This window comes from Cyanistes caeruleus, chromosome 26 (genome assembly GCF_971803275.1).
Source record: "Cyanistes caeruleus chromosome 26, bCyaCae1.hap1.1, whole genome shotgun sequence".
Lineage (NCBI taxonomy): Eukaryota > Metazoa > Chordata > Aves > Passeriformes > Paridae > Cyanistes > Cyanistes caeruleus.
This window is the reverse complement of record NC_141726.1, coordinates 829,152-847,965: the sequence shown is the minus strand read 5'-3', so window position 1 is coordinate 847,965 and position 18,814 is coordinate 829,152. Positions and strand designations below refer to the sequence as shown.

The following is an 18,814-nucleotide window of genomic DNA, read 5'->3' as shown; positions in this document are numbered from 1 at the left end:
ACAGTCAAGGAGAAAGCGGAGCGTGAGCAGCTAAAAATAGCGGCTGGCGAAGGCTCCGCTCGCCGTCACCACGCGGAGCGAGCAGCGGCTCCAGGGTCCCTCCCTCCCTCCCTCCCTCCCTCCCTCCCCCCGCGATTCCGGGCTCCGGGGGGACCCGCAGCAGCACCGGCCCTGTCCTGGTGGCGCCCTGGCCCTGGCCCCTGGCACAGCCGGGGCTGTCCCGCTGCTGGCTGCGGGGGCTGGGGACACGAGCCACCCGCGCCACCAGGACACGGCCGGGGACCCCCGGAGCCCAAAATCGCGGAGGGGCGGCAGCCGGGGGAAGGAGCCGGGGGAAGGAGCCGGGGGAAGGAGCCGGGGGAAGCATCGCCCGCCCCGGGTCAGCAGCCGGGCCGTGCCCGGAGCAGCCAGCGGGGTGTCCCCATGGTCCCCAGGGGAAGGGACCCCGCGCTCCAGGGGCTCAGCATCGCCCCTCTCCATCGGCAGGGAGAGCAGCCCTGCTCGGGAATTTGGGATCGCGCCCCCAGCCCCGCTCCCGCCGGGAGCAGCGTCCCCGAGCCGGGATGGGGAGCAGAGACCCTCGGGGGTCCCTCCCAAAGCACACCCAGCCCTGGGGACAGCCACCTTCAGGGCCAGGAGGGACATTTTGGAGCCTGTCACCAGCCCCACACGCTCTCCCAGTTGCAGGGATGCCGATGGAAGCGTTGGGAGGTGGTTCCTGCTCCTGTGTGGAATTCCAGTGGATTTTAATTCCAGCTCTGCCTCTCCCGCCTCGCTGGCCTGACCCAGCTCAGGGCTGGGGGTGCGGACCCCATCTCGCACCCTCGGTGTCCCCCCCTCAAGGTGACACCGGTGCCAGGCCAGGAGCAGCTGGTGGCATCTGCTCCGTGCCCGGGCTGTGCCCGGCGGTCTCCCAGCCCCGGTGGGGGCGATCCGCTGGATTTCCAGCCACATCCAGGGTCTCCCAGCCCCCCGCCCCCTCCCCCATCCACCGCAGACACAGATTTTTTTAATTCTTCTTTTTTAACCCCCCCCGCCCGAAGATTCGGAGTCTGCCATTGATTTTTTTTGGCTGAGCTAAAGCTGTGTGGGTTGGGGTCAAATTGTGGCGGTGGGCGAGCAGAGCCCCCTCAACCCACCCCCACCCCCCGGGGGCCTCTGCAGCCGAATCCAGAGGAAATCTGAGAGAAAATGACCCATTTCCCCAGCAGGGCTGGTGGCCAGGCCGGGCTGTGAGCCCCCCGCCCGGGCTGGGGCAGAGCCGCACGGAGCGTGGGGGGATTGGGGGCCGGGGGGATGTCACAGCCCCCCCCCCGTGTGCCAGCGCGGGGGGACGCGGGGACACAGCGGCCCGGGGGGGCCCGAGGGGCGGCCCCGGCGGCGGGGGGAGAGGGGGGGCGGCGGGCGGGGCCGGCGCTGGGTCCCCCCCGCGCCGAGCGGGGGCCGGGCCGGGCGGGAGCGGCGGCGCTGGGCGGGAGCGGCGGCGGCGGCGGCGGCGGCTCGGCCCCGGGTGCCCCAGGGCCGCCTGGAGCCGGAGGCTTCCCCGCGGCTCCTGCCGAGCGCGGAGCATCCTTCCCCCGGCAGCCGGGCTGGCACCGGCACCGGCACCGGGATCAGCATCAGCACCAGCACCGGCATCACCCCCGGCACCGACATCACCCCCGGCACCGGCACCGGTATCGACATCACCCCCGGCACCGACATCACCCCCGGCACCGGCACCGGTATCGACATCACCCCCGGCACCGACATCACCGGCACCGAAATCCTCGGCACCGGCGGCACCGACATCCCCATCACCCCCGGCACCGGCGGCACCGGCAGCAGCACCGGCAGCAGCACCCTCGGTGTCACCATCAGCACCGGCAGCGGCACCCTCGGTGTCACCATCAGCACCGGCAGCGGCACCCTCGGTGTCACCATCAGCACCGGCCTCGGCCCCGGGCTCGCCGCTGGCACCAGGTGAGCGGCGGGCGGGGGCTCGGTGCAGGTGACGCGGTGGCACCGAGGCCCTGGGCCAGCGCCGAGGGTGCCCTGGGCTCCCCGGGCGCCCACCGTGGGGACTGGTGCCCACCCCGGGAAGGCGGTGCCCACCCTGGGCACCTCCCTGGGAAGGTGGGGAGGCCGGAGGGTCAGGGGATGGCGGTGGCCTCGGGGACGGATGGGGTTTTGGGGGGACTGAAAGTTTGCAGCAGCTGCGGTGGGGTGCTCTCGAGGGTTTGGGGTGCCCCAGGGGGCTCCGGGGAGGATTTGGGTGCTGAGGCACCGAGCAAGGCTCGGTCTCAGGGTGGGGACTTCAGATCGACCCCCATGGCGGCACCTCTGTCGCGCCCCGCGTGTCCTGGGGTCACCGCTGCCCCCTCCACCTTTCCCCCTGCCCTGTTCTCCTCTCGGCCCCACACCTCCACCCCCACCCCCAGCTCCAGCCCCCGGCTCCCCGGATCGGAGCTTCCCAGACGATTTGGGCCCGGGGGGCTGCGGGGGTCGCCAGGCACGGAGAGTCCCCCCAGGGCTGAGCACCCCCGTGGCGCTTCCTCCCAGGAGGAAAGGGCTTCCCCCAGGGACAGCTCCTCCTCCCTGCCTTCGGGGCATCATTTTGGCAGATTGCCCCTGCAGATGCTTGGATCGGGTCCCTTTGGTCCCCGGAGCTGGCTGCTGTCCCCTGGCTGGGTGGCAGCGCCACCGAGGAGGTGCCAGAGGGGTGCCGTGCTCACCCCGAATGCTCCCAGCCCGTGACCTTGGGGTGTCCAGCAAGGGCCACCTCGGTCCTCGCTGCCACGGCCCCGCCGCTGTCCCCCTGTCCCTTCCCCTGCTCTGTGCCGTCTCCCCCCGGAGAGCAGGAGCTCGGTAAGAGGAAAGGTGGTGCCAGAGACAGATCCTCACTTCTTTAAATTGGGGAAATCCCAATTTCTGCCCGGGCTGGGATGCTGGGAGCGGAGTGGGGGAGCTCCGGGAGAGGCTCTGGGGGTTTGGCTGTAGGAGGAGACCTCGGGTTCAGCTCTGGGGGCAGCTGGAGGAGCTCTGGTGGGTGCTCCAGGCCTGGGGGGACCTGGCACCATGAGCGGGATGGGAGCCATGGCCCTGCCTTGGCTCCTGGAATTCCGGCAATTCCAGCTCCTGGCTCAGCCCCGGGGGGTTGGATCCCGCTCTGCTCCATCACGGATTTCCAGCTCTCACCCCAGAGTGCCTGCACGGATTTTTTCCTTGGCTTTTGGTCCCTTCCCTGGCAGGTCCCAGGGCCCGGGGGTTTGGTCACAGGGTGGTGGTGCCAGCTGGAGAATCCTGGCGGTGCAGGGACGGCAGGAAACATCTGGATCGCCTCCATGCGAGGCCTCCCCACCGGCTGGTGGGTGCTGGGGGCAGCTGGGTGTCCTGGAAGTTTTCCACCTCCCTCCTTGGCCGGGCTGCAGCGGGAAGGAGAGGATCCTCCGGCACCCAGGGCCCTGGGGGAGGCACATCCCCAGGGAGCCGGAGCGTCCCGGGCAGGTTCAGCTGCCTCTGCTCCCCGGAATCCCGGGTGCCTGCCCTTACCCCGGTGCTCTGGCAGGGCTGGGAGCCTCCTCCATTCCCGGTCCTCTCCAGGTGCCAGCAGGCAGGTGGAGGAGAAGGAGCTGGCGCAGGGAGACGAGGCTCCCGTGGTGCGCGAGCTGCGGTGTCCCGTGGCGCTCCCGGCATGGCACAGCCTGGGATGCGCTTGGTGGCACCCGGCTGGCGCCCTGTGACAGCCCACGGGGCTCCTCACAGCTCCCTGGGCTTCCCCTGGCACCAATCCTGTGCCACCCAGGGCTCCAGAGCCAGAGAGGGTGTCCCTGTCCCCATCCCCAGGTCGTGTCCGTCAGCTCCGCCCGGGATGCTGGGGCTGAAGCAGAGCTTGAAAAGCACTCGGGGAGGAGGGAGCCCGAGCTTGGTGAGGAACGGAACTGCTGTGAGTGTGGGTGACACGTTTATTATGCAAAATTACCTGGTTTTATTATGCGAAATTACAGTTTGTGGTGTGTCGGAGCAGGGAACTGAGGGTTCTGCTGGGAGCTCCATTACCCAGGGCTCAATCACCCTAATTACCCTCATTAGATGCTTTCCTTCCCCACAGAGCCGCTGTTGGCTCCCAGAGCGGGGCTGGGGTATCCCGGTACCCCCGTGGGGCTGGGGGCAGCTCCGTCCCCTCCTGCCAAAGGGGCCAGAGCTTTTCCCCCTCGGAGTCAAACAGGATCCGGATGCAGCCGAGGGAACTGAGCAATGTGGGGAAGGAAGGCTCAACCCAGCACCTTTGTGGGGTCCCTGATGGGCACCCAAACTCCCCAGGGGAAATTCCTGCGCTCGCCCAGCGCTCCATCAGTTAATTAAAGGGAATTAACTGGTGCGGGTGGAGGATGGAATAGGAATAGCTCTGGAATGGGTCACGGCCCACAGGCTGGCGAGCGCCTGGCTGGCCTGGGAGCGGCTGGAGCAGCTTCCATTCCTCCCTGGGATGGGGTTGGGATCCTTCCTTCCTTTGGGATCCCAGCAGCTCCTCCTGCAGGAGTGACCCCCATCCCCACCCAAACCCGTGTGGATCCCGGAGCTGTCCCCTGCCCTGGAATAAAGGTGCTGCCAGCCCTTGGGATTTGCTGTGTTCCCACAGGGAATAACCACGGCTGGAGCGCTGCTGGTGGCTCCTGGTGCTTTCCATGTTCCTGGTGCTGCAGAGGGGACGTTCCCGCTGTCCCTGAGCCGCTCCCAGTGCACGGATCAGAGCCTGGCAGGGAGCTGATCCCTTCCTCAGGAGTGCCCTCCTGCCAGCAGCAGCATTCCCAGAGCCCCGGTGCCTCCTGGCAGAGGGACCCGGCCCCTCCTGGTCTCCAGAATCCCTGCTCCGGGGGACGGGAGAAGCCAGGAATGCTCGTTGTGAGCACGAGGCGATGGGAACATTCCCCAGGGGAGAGCAGGAGGGATGGGAAGCATTGATGTGCCGGGCTGGGAGCCTCGGAGGATGGCCAAGAGGAGCCGGGATTTGGCCATTCCCACTCCGGGCAGCACAGCTGAGGTTATCCAGGTTTGCCATGGCCTCTCCTGGAGGTTTGGGATGCGGGTGAAGCCCTGCAGTGCCAGCCCACGCGCTCGTGCCCGCTGAGCCTCTGGTGCTTCGCTCTCCAACTGGAGCAGCTCAGGCTTGTCCAGGGCTGGGATCCCGGTGCTCCAGAGGGAATCCCGCATCCAGCTTGGCTTCCAGCACCTTTCCAGGATGCCCCATGTGCTGCTCCCAGAGGGAAAACGCCTGGATTTTATCCCGCTGTGGGCTGGCAGGAGAAGCTGAGCTCAGCAGGGTTGTGCCAGGATTAAAGTGCTGAGTCCTCTGGAGCTTTATTCCCGGCCCAATCCAGGTCTGAGGGATCCAGAGGGGATTTTCTCTGGGGTCGCTGCCCGGTGGGGAAGCCAAGCTCTGACGTGGGACACGGTGTGAGCACCCCCAGGTCTGGGATTTGGGTTGGCAGAATTCAGGATTGCTCAGGGAAATTTAGGATTGGGATGCCAGGGAGCACAAGAGCTGGATTCACTCCTTCACCGGAGCAGGACTCGCTCTGGTTTGTGTTTCCAGCGTTAAAATCCAAAGGGAGAGTTTATACAAACAGCCTGAAATCCCTTCTGGGCAGACTCAGCTTGGATTTCAGGATTTTTCCAGGTTTCTGGTGGATATTAAGCACAGCTGAACTCTGCCATCATCCCCCTGACTGAGGGAGCAATAACACAGGCTCTGCTTCTGCCGGCGGCTCCATTCCACGGATGTCAGCAGCAAACCCCACCTCCCCTGCACATCTCCCTGCTGGAAGCCAGGAATTACAGGGAATGGAGATTAACCAGAGTCCCATTTCAGAGCCCTTCCTTCAATGGGAATTGAGGTCCCAGTGTCGAGCCCAGCTGAGCCCACGGAGGGAAGGGTTTATGCTCCGCCTAGGCCTGGGACTCAGCTCAGCTTTGGGGTGGAAATGAAAATTCCAAGTCCTACAGCTGGGAAAAAAAATAATAACCAATCTAAAAATAATTAGTCATGGAATCCCTGGTTGGAAAGGACCTTAAATCCCATCCAGGGACACCCCCAGGGTCACCCCCACTGTCCCAGGGTCACCCCCACTGTCCCAGGCTGCTCCAGCCCCAATGTCCAGCCTGGCCTTGGGCACTGCCAGGGATCCAGGGACAGCCACAGCTGCTCTGGGCAGTGAGGCCCTAAATGGTGCAAAAGGGAGCAGAGGATGAAGGCTGATCTTTAAAAGGATCCCTGGGATCCAGGGAGAGGTCTGGGTGGGATAATTCAGGATTTGGGTGTGAGCATGGACACCAGGCAGGGAGCGGGGAGAGGGATGTGAGGATGGTGGAGGGGACAAAGAGACGCTTCAGCATTTCCCAAATCCATGGATGAGACAATCCAAGCACGAGCAGGAGCGGTGGAGAATGGGGAAAGCTGGTCTGGATGTGAGGATGAGTGTGCAAGAACAGGAGGAAGGCCAGAGCTGCAGGCAGGACCCAACAGGAAGGGGCTCAGAGGGTGATGGGAATCCCTCTGGAAGTGCTTTATCCCAGAGAGGAGGATCCGCTGCTCCACGGGGAGGGAAGGAGCGGGAGCCACGTGTCCCATGCCTTTGGATCGTGGGTTTTGCTGGGAAGGGAATCACAGGGAACAGCCAGCCCTGCAGGTACCGGGATGTGCTGGAGCTTCTCGGGCTGGGTCAGAGCTGTGGGGAGCTGCCAGCGTCACCTCTGCTCAGAAATCCCACTGCAACAATTCCTCAGAGCTTGGGGAAAATTTGGGAGCCAGGGGAAAGGCAGTGGGAGACCTTGCTGGTGCTCCAAGCAGGATGCAGGTCTGTTTGGATCCCTGCACCTCAGCGCTCCTCACTCACTCCAAAAGTGCCCGGCAAGATCCGAGCTGGCCCAAATTCCTGCCTGGCCCCCCTGGAATCCTGGGGATTCAGGGGTGAAAGTGCCAGGCCATGGTTGGAGAGGTTCTGCTGCCGAGGGCTAGCATCCCACGGGAATGGGTCCTGGAAGCTGCATCCCTGCCAGGAGGGATCATCCTGTCCTGTGTGCGAGCAAAAGCTGTTCCAAAAGTCGTTCTGCACCTCCACATTCAATATTCCTGCACCAGCCCACATCCCTGCAGCCTTTTCCCCCTCTCCCAGGAAACGATGAGCTCAGGACAATATTTATCCCCTCCCTTCCCTCTCACCGGGATCCCGGAGCTGTCCCCGGGCAGGTGACACAGCCCGTTCCCACCTGGCTCAGCATTCCCGGGGCTCCAGGAGCCGCTTCCCTGGAGAGGAACGGAACCTGCTGCCTCCCCGGGAGGGATCTCCAGATTCCATCCTGCGTTTAATTGTTGCCATCTGCTGTTCCCGGCTCCAGGGGCTGTCTGCTGGCTGTCGGGTAACCCAGCCCCGTGTGGACTCCTGGAGGATGTTCCCGTTCCCTCCTGACCTGGGCCAGCTCTCTCCTTCCCATTTCACTCCGTTTTACAATTCCATCTCGCTAAATGCTTCCCGTTTGTCCTGGTGTTCATCAGCGCTGGGGGGCTCCTGGTGGGTTTTTGAGGGTTTGTTCCAGGCTGCAGCATTGCCAGCACAGATCCCATAAAACATTGAATTAAACGAGCAGGAGGAGCCCCCCAAACAGGGAAAGCCAAGAGCATTAAATGCCCCAAACCCCCTTTCAGAGGAGCTCATGACCCACCAACAACTCAGAACTGAAGAAGCAAATTCTTGTGGTTAAATGAATCCTCCTGTAACACCTCGCAGCTCCTGAACTCCTGGAGCATTCCTGGTTTGTTTTGTCTGCCAGGGGGACACGTTTGGCAAAGCTGTGGTGGTCCCCAGGCTCCAGGTGCAGTTTGGGGTCCCTGCCACCCCCAGCAACCCCAAAAAGTGCTGTTAGAGGAGACACTGAGGGTTGTGTTTGACCCTGACCTGGGACTGCTCCATCCCCAGGTGGGTCACACCTTTCTCTGCCTGTTCTGCACCATCCTCCAGGGCTCTGCTGTTCCCAGGGAACCCGACCAAGGAGCACAGCCCTGTCCTTCTCCTCCCTCCGCCTGTCCCAGCACCTTCCCTGCCGCCCACCTCCAGCAGGGATTGAGGTCTATTTCTGCCCTTCCTTTATCCCATTAGGGGCATTAAAGCAGGACCCTGAGGACCTTCCATGTGACTCCTGCAGCTTTCTTAGGCTGAGACCCCGTTAAGCCCCAGAAACCGTCCCTGCTTAGAGGGGGAAATCCTCCCTCACCAGGTTCATCCCGTGGGATTTGCTCCATTTGGGTTGGATTTGCCTGTGGGACCTGGAGGAGGTGGCACGGGGCGGGTGTTGGTGGCTTGGACATTGTCCCCAGGGGTGTGGGGACAGCCCGGTGGGCTCTGGGATGGTGACGCTGCATCCCAGGAGAGACAGCCCCCGGGTCTGGGTCCCCAGGCTGCTGATCCCCACTTTTGGGAGCGGGATCCAGCCCCATCCCCAAATCCATGGGGGTGTTTTGCTGCGGGCAGGATCCAGCAGATCCCGGAGGATGATCATTCCCGGCTCTCCCGCGCTGGAGGCAGCGGGAGCTGCTGGGGCTGTGGGGAGGGAGCTTTGATCCGGCCTGAGAGGCTCTGGCTCTGCTGGGGCGTGCAGAGAATCTGTGAGTGAGTGTGTGAACACACATCAGGGATCCACTGGCATCCACTGGGATCCACTGGGATCCACTGGGAATCACAAATTCCTTTAGCCTGGAAAAACCCAGCGAGATCAGGGTCCATCCCTTCCCTCAGCCACCAAACCCTGTCCCCATGGCCGTTCAACCCCTCCTGCTCCAAGGGCAGGACAGCCCCCTCTGTCCAGGATTTCTCCCCAAAATCCATGGAACCCTCTGGAATGGGCGTGCCCATGCGCTCACACCATCACACACAGGTGTGTGTCCCCAAACAGCCCCAGGGGACACGGCGGGACACCCACAGGGATGTCACACGTGTGGCACAGGCGGTGCCGGGTGAGGGACATCACCTGGAGCAGGTGGGGAGTGAGGACAAACTCTGGGACAAGGAGGTGACACAGCTGTGGCACCGGGAGCCAGGAAGTGCCACGTGTGCAGACACGGTGACAGGGAGAGTCACACAGGTGTGACAGGGAGTGTCACACAGGTGTGTCAGTGAGTGTCACACAGGTGTGACAGGGAGTGTCACACAGGTGTGTCAGTGAGTGTCACACAGGTGTGACAGGGAGAGTCACACAGGTGTGTCAGTGAGTGTCACACAGGTGTGACAGGGAGTGTCACACAGGTGTGTCAGGGAGAGTCACACAGGTGTGACAGTGACAATGCACACACCTGTGACAGTGACAGTGACACCTGTGACAGTGACACACACCTGCTACAGTGACACACCAGTGACAGTGACAGTGACAGTGACAGTGACAGTGACAGTGACACTGCTGGGGCGCTGCTTTGGGGTCCCTGTGCTCTGTGGGGGGCAGAGGGGACATGGACGGTGGAGGGCACTTGTCCCTGCCAGGGCCTGTGTCACCCACATGTCACCCCCGTGCCACTCCCACCTCCCAGGGCAAGTCCCTGCAGGGTGGCTCCGTGCTGTCATCCATCCATCCATCATCCATCATCCATCCATCATCCATCCATCCATCCATCCATCCATCCATCCATCCATCCATCATCCATCCATCATCCATCATCCATCCATCCATCCATCCATCATCCATCCATCCATCCATCCATCCATCATCCATCCATCCATCATCCATCCATCCATCCATCCATCCATCATCCATCCATCATCCATCCATCCATCCATCCATCATCCATCCATCATCCATCCATCATCCATCCATCATCCATCCATCCATCCATCATCCATCCATCCATCATCCATCCATCATCCATCCATCATCCATCCATCCATCCATCATCCATCATCCATCCATCCATCCATCCATCCATCATCCATCCATCCATCCATCATCCATCCATCATCCATCCATCCATCCATCATCCATCCATCATCCATCCATCCATCCATCCATCCATCCATCCATCATCCATCATCCATCCATCCATCCATCCATCCACCATCCATCATCCATCATCCATCCATCCATCCATCATCCATCCATCCATCCATCCATCATCCATGCATCCATCCATCATCCATCCATCCATCCATCCATCATCCATCCATCCATCCATCCATCCACCATCCATCCATCCACCATCCATCCATCCATCCATCCATCATCCATCATCCATCCATCATCCATCCATCCATCATCCATCCATCCATCTTCCATCCATCCATCCATCCGCCCATCCATCCATCCATCCATCATCCATCCATCCATCATCCATCATCCATCCATCCATCCATCATCCATCCATCCATCATCCATCCATCCATCCATCCATCCATCCATCCATCCATCCATCCATCATCCATCCATCCATCCATCATCCATCCATCATCCATCCATCCATCCATCATCCATCCATCCATCCATCATCCATCCATCCATCCATCCATCCATCCATCATCCATCCATCATCCATCCATCCATCATCCATCCATCCATCCATCCATCCATCCATCCATCCATCCACCGTCCATCCATCCATCATCCATCCATCCATCCATCCATCCATCCATCCATCCATCATCCATCCCTCCATCATCCCCCAATGGCTGAGGTTCAGGGCAGCCGTGCCTGGGGGTGCTGGGGGTGTTCCCATGGGGTCGCAGCCCCCTGGTTCCCCCCAGTGCTCCCCCTGTCCCATCCCCAGTGGTGACTCCCTGCTCTGTCCCCTGCAGGTCAGAGGGGTTGATCAGCTGGGACTGATCCCTGTTCCTGTGGTGTCCCTCCCTCGCCTGGGCACGGGGCAGGAGCGGTGCCAGGCCAGGCTGGAGGGTGCCCGGTAAGGCTGCCTGGGGTGGGGGCGCTGGTGGGACCCCTGGGACCCCCTTCCTCCCTCCCTCCTTCCCTCCATCCCTCCCCCATCCCTCCTTCCCTCCCTCCCTCCCCGCTGCCGTGGCCAGCGGAGATCAGAGCACCCAGAGGTGCCGGGGGGCGGTGGCGAGTCCCAGGGACAGGGTGGCCCTGCCTTTGCTCCTGGGGTGCAGGAGGGTGCGGTGGGATGCAGGGGGGAGCAGAGGGCACCAGAGCTCCCAGCCCGGAGCAGAGCCGGGTCCCTTTAGCTCGCCTGGCGTGACAGAGGGGACCTCTCTCCCCAGGGTTAGCATGACCGAGGTGGAACCCGTGCTGGATTTCGCATCCTCCGGCAGGACGGGCCGGCGCAATGCCCTGCCCGACATCCTGGGCTCGCCCGCCGGCGTCAGCCCCGCCGACCTGCCCCTCAAACTGGCCGAGATGTCCCTGAGCGCAGGTGGGTGAGCGGGCAGGGGCGTCCCATTGCATCCCGGAGGGACTGCAGCGAGCCCAGGGCAGGGAACGGAGCTGGGAAGGGGCTGGAGAATTGCTGAGGGAGCTGGGAAGGGGCTGGAGAATTCCTGAGGGAGCTGGGAAGGGGCTGGGGAATCCCTGAGGGAGCTGGGAAGGGGCTCAGGCTGGAGCAAAGGAGGCTCAGGGGGAATTTCTGGCTCTGCACAAGTCCCTGGCAGGAGGGGACAGCCGGGGGGGTCGGGCTCTGCTGCCAGGAACAGGGACAGGAGGAGAGGGAACGACCATGGGAGGTCCAGGTTGGATGTTGGGGAAAATTTCTCCATGGAAAGGGTATCCAGGCCTTGGAAGTGCCCAGGGAGGTTTGGAGTGCCCATCCCTGGAGGTGTCCAGGGAACGCCTGGTCACTGGGCTGGGGACAAGGTGGGCATCGGGCACGGGTTGGACTCGATGCTCTTGGAGCTCTTTTCCAGCCTCAATGGTTCCGTGATGCCACGCTCTGATCCCATTCCATGACCCTGTCCCCTGCTCTCTCCTGGCAGGCAGCGCCCAGGACATGCAGTCACCCTCGGCGGAGGCGCCCCCTCCGCAGCCCCCCAGCCCCGAGCTGAAGGACACGTCCTAACCCGCCCGGGAGGGACATTTGTGAGCGGCGGAGGAAGGAGGAGGCTGCGGAGCAGCAGCCCGGCTTTCCCGGCACGGCCGGGATTCCCTCGGTGCTGCCGCAGCGAGACCCTGGAGCGTCCCCCGGCCGCGGGGGAGCCGCGCGTGGCGGGGACGTGCGGGGACACGGAGGGGACCTGCCGTGAGCAAGGGCCGGTCCCCAGCCGCGCCCTGCGCCAGGACTCGGGGGGGCGGGAATGCTTTTGCCTCCCCGGGGGGAGGAATCTTTTTCTTCTGGGGGCTTTTGGCGGAGCCGAGCGCTGGGGGGCCCCGGGGGGGACCCTCCCGGCCGCAGGAGCAGCCACGGGTGTTTCTTGCTGAGTGTGGTGTTCACTGTGATGTTTTTGGGTACCTCGTCTCCTTGCCTTTCTTCTGGGTGGCTCGGGAGCCGTTCCCGAGTTTGGGGGGGAAACACGAGAAAGCAAAAAAAACCCCGAGAGCCCCCGGCCCTCAACCGAGCCCCCGGGCTGCCGGCACATTTCTGCGGGGTCCGGCTGAGGAGCAGAGCACCCCTGGGCGCCCCTCGCCCCTGGGGATGAGCTTGCTGGTGGTTTTGGGGCGTGGGGAGGGGGCGATGCGGTTTGGAGCACCTCCAGCCCCCCGAGCCGGGTCACCGGGCAGAGCCAGCCGGGTCCTGCGGCGTTTGGGGGGGTGCGGGAGACACGGAGTGAGGCGTTCCCGGGCCGTGCTCCCCAAATCCTCCGCTCCTGCCAGAGGAACTGCGGGACCCTCCTGCCCGGGCACTGAGGGGCTGAGGGAGGGCTCGTCTGCCGGCCCTGGGGGACCCATCCCATCCCTCCAGCCACCTCATCCCACCCCACCCCATCCCATCCCATCCCATCCCACCCCATCCCACCCCATCCCATCCCATCCCATCCCATCCCATCCCATCCCATCCCATCCCATCCCATCCCATCCCATCCCACCCCATCCCACCCCATCCCATCCCATCCCATCCCATCCCACCCCATCCCACCCCATCCCACTGATCCCATCCTATCCCATCCCATCCCATCCCATCCCATGGATCCCATCCCATCCCAGACGGTCACCTATAGCTGTCGCTGTGGGACCAACAAAGGAATCCAGCCCAGGTGTGTGTGTGTGTCTGTGTGTCTGTGTGTCTGTGTGTCTGTGTGTGTGTGCGCATCCCTGCAGGTGCTGGGGTGTCCCTGTCCCGGGTATCCCTGACCTGCTGTCCCTGCCCCGCTGTCCCTGTCCCACTGTCCCTGTCCCGCTGTCCCTGTCCCGGTGTCCCTGTCCCACTGTCCCTGTCCCGGTGTTCCTGTCCCGCTCTCCCTGTCCCGGTGTCCCTGTCCCGGTGTCCCTGTCCCACTGTCCCTGTCCCACTGTCCCTGTCCCGGTGTCCCTGTCCCGCTGTCCCTGTCCCGCTGTCCCTGTCCCGCTGTCCCTGTCCCGGTGTCCCTGTCCCACTGTCCCTGTCACTGCCCTCATCCCACCGTCCCGTTGTAAAGGGAGCAGCCAAGGGGAAGGGCAGTGCAGATCTGGGACCCTGAAACCCGGGTGAGGGGACAGAGGACAGTCGCTGCCCTCTCCGTCCCCCAGGCCGTGGTGGCTCTGTCTCCCTGGGGAATGAATTGTCCCTGTGACCCAGAGCCCTGCCCGGTGTCCCCATGTCCCCGGGGCACGGGGTGAAGGGTCCTGCCCGGTGCCAGTGTCAGCAGGAGGAAGCTGAACACGAGCCCCGGCTATTTTTGGGTGTCTGGGATGTCACGCAGGGGCCAGGGGCAGGAGAAAGTGTCCAAAGTGTCCCAAGTGTTCCAAGTGTTCCCGCTCCCTTGGCCCTGGTGCCTTTGACCCGCAGGTCCCCAGGACGAGGGGACACCTGAGCCCGCAGCCGGGTCCCTCCACGCCCCGGGGATGGGGACAGGAGTGGCCACCGTCCCCCGGGGACAGCGAGTGCCACGGCCAGGGCTGGCCCCAGCCACGCCGGGGATGCGCTGCTCCCACTGGAGCCCAAAGCGCGGCGAGAGGAGAGTCCCTGTCCCTGTCCCCAGCGTCCCCCGGCACTCAGAGCACCGCTGGTGGCACTCGCGTGTGTCCCCACGGGCACAGGGAGGGGACAGGGCCACGCGTGCCCACGCACCCAGCACAGCCAGCAGGGACCGCGTCACGCGTGGAATTGAGGGGGTGTCACTCATGTCCCCACAGCCTCCTGGAGTCCCCAAACGTATCCCCCCCACCCCCACTCGGTGCCCCCTGCTCCCCGTGCCTCAGTTTCCCCAGCTCAGCTCCCCCGTCCCCGCCGCTCAGTGTCGCTGAAGGACATCGCGGCTGTCGCCGTCCCCGTGCCCTGAGCGTGCCAAGGGGTGGCACCCGCCCCTCCCCAGGCAGCCCGGGACCACCGGGGCCGGGCACACGAGTGCCGCTCTCCGCCGTGCCCGGGGCAGCCGCAGCCCCGGGGGCTCTGCCCGGGGGGCGGTGGCCGGCCCGGGGTGGCCGCTGGCAGCGCTGCCGGGGAGTATTTCTGGAGCGCGTAGTGTTCTTTCCAATCATGTGATGAGGACATTATTTAAGGCGGCTGCGGGGCCGGAGCAGCTGCAGGCGGTGCCACGCTCGCAGCCGGCCGGACCCCGAGCGCCCGCGGCCCCCCCGAGCCCCCCCAGCCATGGTGGACGCCTTCGTGGGCACCTGGAAGCTGGTGGACACCAACAATTTCGATGAGTACATGAAGGCGCTGGGTGAGTGGGAGCGGCTTGGAGAAACACCATCCCTTTTTTTATTATCTTTATTTTTTTTTTTTCCCCCCGATTTGCCTGGGGGTCTGGCTGGGGGGGCTTCAGGCGGTGGGGGGGAGGGGGTCGCTGCTGCCTCCGGGGGTGGTTTAGGGGGGCTCTGGGGTTTTGTGCACGTGGGGCTCTCAGGATGGAGGAGGGGGTCTCGTCCTTCCCGTGCCCCCCCCTCTTTGGTAGAGGCTGGAGGGATGAGATGCCCCCCCCCGGGTGCTGGGGGGCCGCTCAGGACCCCCCAAGCCTTCCCGAGCCCCCCCATCAGCCGGCCCCAGCACGGTCGGGGGAGCCCCCACCCCGGGGCAGTGCGGGGAGGGGGGCACAGACACCGATCCCCCCTCACCCGGCTCAGGGGCTGCTGGATCCACCCGGCATTCCCTGCCCATCCATTCCCTGCCCATCCATCCCCTGCCCATCCATTCCCTGCCCATCCATCCCTCATCCCCTGCCCATCCATTCCCTGCCCATCCATCCCCTGCCCCCATCCCCTGCCCATCCATCCCCTGCCCATCCATCCCCCATCCCCTGCCCATCCATCCCCCATCCCCTGCCCATCCATCCCTCATTCCCTGCCCATCCATCCCTCATCCCCTGCCCATCCATCCCACATCCCCTGCCCATCCATTCCCTGCCCATCCATTCCCTGCCCATCCATCCCCTGCCCCCATCCCCTGCCCATCCATCCCCTGCCCATCTATCCCCCATCCCCTGCCCATCCATCCCCTGCCCATCCATCCCCCATCCCCTGCCCATCCATTCCCCATTCCCTGCCCATCCATTCCCTGCCCATCCATCCCCTGTCCATCCATCCCTCATCCCCTGCCCATCCATCCCCCATTCCTTGCCCATCCATCCTCCATTCCATCCCCCATTCCCTGCCCATCCATCCCCTGCCCATCCATCCCTCATCCCCTGCCCCCCTGCTCCGCTCCCGGAGCCCCCCGGAGCAGTTTTGGGAGCAGTTTTGGGAGCAGTTTTGGGAGCAGCGAGGGGAGGAAGAGCTCGGGGGTGATGCCAGGGCTGTGTGGCCGCCCCGTGCCCCCGCACACCCCTCACCCCCCGGCCCCCAGGCGTGGGCTTTGCCACGCGGCAGGTGGCCGGCTTCACCAAGCCCACCACCATCATCGAGCTGGACGGCGACAAGGTCACCGTGAAGACCCAGAGCACCTTCAAGAACACCGAGATCACCTTCAAGCTGGGCGAGGAGTTCGACGAGACCACGGCGGACGACAGGCACGTCAAGGTGAGCCCCCCGAGCCCGTGGCACCCCCGGGGGGGCTCCGGCAGCTCCATCCTGGCTGTGTGCGGGAGGGGAGCACCTCCCTGCCCGCCGGGGCTGCTCCCCAAGCCCGGTCCCGTCCTGGCGGCCCCCCCAGAGTCCGTTTTGAGGCTGGGGCCCCCCGAGCAGGACGGAGCTGCCGTGCAACAGCCGGGCTGGCGGTGGGGTGATGATGGCCGGGGGAAGAGGGGCAGCACAGCTCCTGTTCTGCCCTCCCAGGCAGGCAGCGCAGGGATGGAGCCCCGGGACAATCCGGTGCCTCTCCCAGGGCTCATCCCAGGAGCGCGGCTCCCTGGGGAGCCCAAAACTTCCCAGGCCAGGCTGCAACAGCAAGGAAAAAATCACCTGAGAGAGCAGCGACTTTGCTGGCCTCTCCCACGCTGCAGGGACATTTTTCCTTGAAGTCCCTTGGAGGAGTGGCCCAGCTGCTGATTTTTCCTAGATTTCAGCCGTGCCCCACTGAGCGCTCTGCGCCCCACATCCAGCCCGGGGGGCACCGCGGGAGGCACCGGGGGGCTCCTGGGGCACCGAGCCCTTTGGTGGCCCCAGAGCAGGAAGCACAAAGGGCCGGGCTGGGAGGGAGGCTGGGGGAAGGGGCTGAGTCCCTCCCGCCGCAGCTCCTGGAAGCTGTTCAAGCAGCAGGAACGTGTGACCGCCACAGCCCGGGACGTGCCCTTGGGTGTCCCTCGGCCGGGGGCCAGGGGACACATGATGGGTCAGCGGGGCCGGGACGGCTGCCCGAGGCACGGGGCTGGACAGGACGGGGCGGGTGGGGTCAGCCATGGGGTGCGGGGAGTCGGGGGGCACCCAGGATAGCGTGGAATGGCTTGGGAGGAACCTTAAATCCCATCCAGGGCTACCCCAGCCCTGGCAGGGTCACCCCCACTGTCCCCAGAGTCACCCCCACTGTCCCCAGGGTCACTCCCACTGTCCCAGGGTCACTCCCACTGTCCCAGGGTCACCCCCACTGTCCCCAGAGTCACCCCCACTGTCCCCAAGGTCACCTCCCACTGTCCCAGGGTCACCCCCACTGTCCCCAGAGTCACCCCCACTGTCCCCAAGGTCATCTCCCACTGTCCCCAGGGTCACCCCCACTGTCCCAGGGTCACCCCCACTGTCCCCAGGGTCACCCCCACTGTCCCAGGCTGCTCCAGCCCCAATGTCCAGCCTGGCCTTGGGCACTGCCAGGGATCCAGGGACAGCCACAGCTGCTCTGGGAATCTGTGCCAGGGCCTGCCCACCCTGCCAGGGAGGAATTTCTCCCCAATATTCCGTCCCTGCCCTCTGGTGTGGCTTCCAGGGCTGTGGGGCACCCAAACCCTGCGGGTACCCAGAGTTTAGGAGAGCTGAGCAGTGAGGGGACCCGGCTGTGGGGAGAATTGGGATCTGGGGGAGCAGCCAGAGCCTTGTAGGGTCCTGGGGCTGGGGCAGAGCTGAGCTCTGGGCAGACCCGAGCCGTGGGGACAGCGAGGGGCGGCTCCGGAGGGGCTGGGCGGGGGGCACAGGGCAGGATGGGGCCGTGGCAGCCGCAGTGACCTTGGCACGGGCCGGGCTCCCGGGGCTGAGTCAGCAGTGTGAGTGCAAACAGCGAGCAGAGAGCCGTGTCTGCCGCACCAGCCGCTCCGGGAGCCTCGCCGGGCCCGGCAGGGCAGGGAAGCTCCGGATCCCAGCCCGGATCGCGGCCTCGCCCCGCCGGTCCCCCCGGGGCAGGACACGGCCCCACGGAGGGCAGGGTGACCGTGCCGGTGGCACCCTGGGGACACTCTGGGGACACAACCGAGGCCGTGACCCAGAGCACGATCCGGGCTGGGCTGAGCGAGGCTCGGGGATGGTGCCAGCTCCATCCCCACAGCGGCACCCCCGGGCTGAGCCCGAGCCCTGCGGGGCTCCAGCCTCCCCTCCGAGGGATGAGCTCCCCCAGGACCCCGGGGAGAAGGTGACCGCGGCTCTCAATCGCTCCCCGCAGTCCGTGGTCACGCTGGATGGAGGCAAACTCGTCCACGTGCAGAAGTGGGAGGGGAAGGAGACATCGCTGGTCCGGGAGCTGAAGGACGGGAAGTTAATTCTGGTAAGGAAATGGTTTTATTCTGGTAAGGAAATGGTTTTGTTCTGAGATTCGCACCTCGGAAATTGCTCCAAGGGGGAAGAGCTCGGCTCTCGGCGAGGCAGCGCTAACCCCCGGCACCCCTCTGCCCCCAGACTCTCACCATGGGCAACGTGGTCTCCACCCGCACCTACGAGAAGGCGACATAGGCGCTGTCCCAGGTCCCCTGGCTGTCACCCGGTGTCACATCGTCCCCGCCTGGCCCCGTGCCTGGCCCCGTGGGCTCGGAGCCGCTGCCCCGCCGGGGCCGCCCCTGCCCCAGCCCTGCCCGGCTCCAGGGGCTCGGGTGGTGGTTTCGTGCTTTGTTGGTGGGTTCTTTTTTAACTGATCGTGGGAAAAGTCACATGGAAAAAAACAATAAAGGTGTTGTTACAGCTCTGGGCTCGGCTTGCTGGGGAAAAGGGGATCCTGGCAGGTGGGCAGCCACAGGGCTGGCAGGGAAGGGGTTAACGGGCGGTGATCCCAGTGGCCCGGCTCGGTGTCCTCTCCAAGCTGCGGGATCAGCTCCGGCTGGCAATGTTCGGGATCCGGGATCAGGCAGAGCTCACCTGGAACGGGGGCCCGAGCTCTGGGAAGGGAAACGGCCCCAAGGGGAGCGGCAGCCCGGGGGGCAGAGGGAAG

General features: G+C 64.6%; 2 protein-coding genes across 2 annotated transcripts; both read left to right on the top strand.

The window, feature by feature from the left end:
* The first annotated feature begins 1,471 nt into the window (after positions 1-1,471).
* On the top strand, positions 1,472-12,834 carry LOC111944435 (cAMP-dependent protein kinase inhibitor beta-like). Its single transcript, XM_086863383.1, has 4 exons — positions 1,472-1,962; positions 10,812-10,915; positions 11,232-11,383; positions 11,940-12,834. The coding sequence occupies exons 3-4, from the start codon at positions 11,239-11,241 to the stop codon at positions 12,020-12,022; spliced, it is 228 nt and encodes a 75-aa protein (XP_086719509.1). The 5' UTR covers positions 1,472-1,962; positions 10,812-10,915; positions 11,232-11,238; the 3' UTR covers positions 12,023-12,834.
* A 1,670-nt stretch (positions 12,835-14,504) lies between these two features.
* On the top strand, positions 14,505-18,567 carry FABP3 (fatty acid binding protein 3). Its single transcript, XM_086863443.1, has 4 exons — positions 14,505-14,762; positions 15,881-16,053; positions 18,056-18,157; positions 18,289-18,567. The coding sequence occupies exons 1-4, from the start codon at positions 14,690-14,692 to the stop codon at positions 18,340-18,342; spliced, it is 402 nt and encodes a 133-aa protein (XP_086719569.1). The 5' UTR covers positions 14,505-14,689; the 3' UTR covers positions 18,343-18,567.
* Positions 18,568-18,814: the final 247 nt, after the last annotated feature.

Bases quoted from the DNA above. Each gene is read 5' to 3' on its own strand.
- LOC111944435 (XM_086863383.1), top strand. From the start codon at position 11,239: ATGACCGAGGTGGAACCCGTGCTGGATTTCGCATCCTCCGGCAGGACG. The intron at 11,384-11,939 runs GTGGGTGAGCGG...CTCTCCTGGCAG, and splicing joins CGAGATGTCCCTGAGCGCAG to GCAGCGCCCAGGACATGCAG.
- FABP3 (XM_086863443.1), top strand. From the start codon at position 14,690: ATGGTGGACGCCTTCGTGGGCACCTGGAAGCTGGTGGACACCAACAAT. The intron at 16,054-18,055 runs GTGAGCCCCCCG...CGCTCCCCGCAG, and splicing joins CGGACGACAGGCACGTCAAG to TCCGTGGTCACGCTGGATGG. The intron at 18,158-18,288 runs GTAAGGAAATGG...CTCTGCCCCCAG, and splicing joins AGGACGGGAAGTTAATTCTG to ACTCTCACCATGGGCAACGT.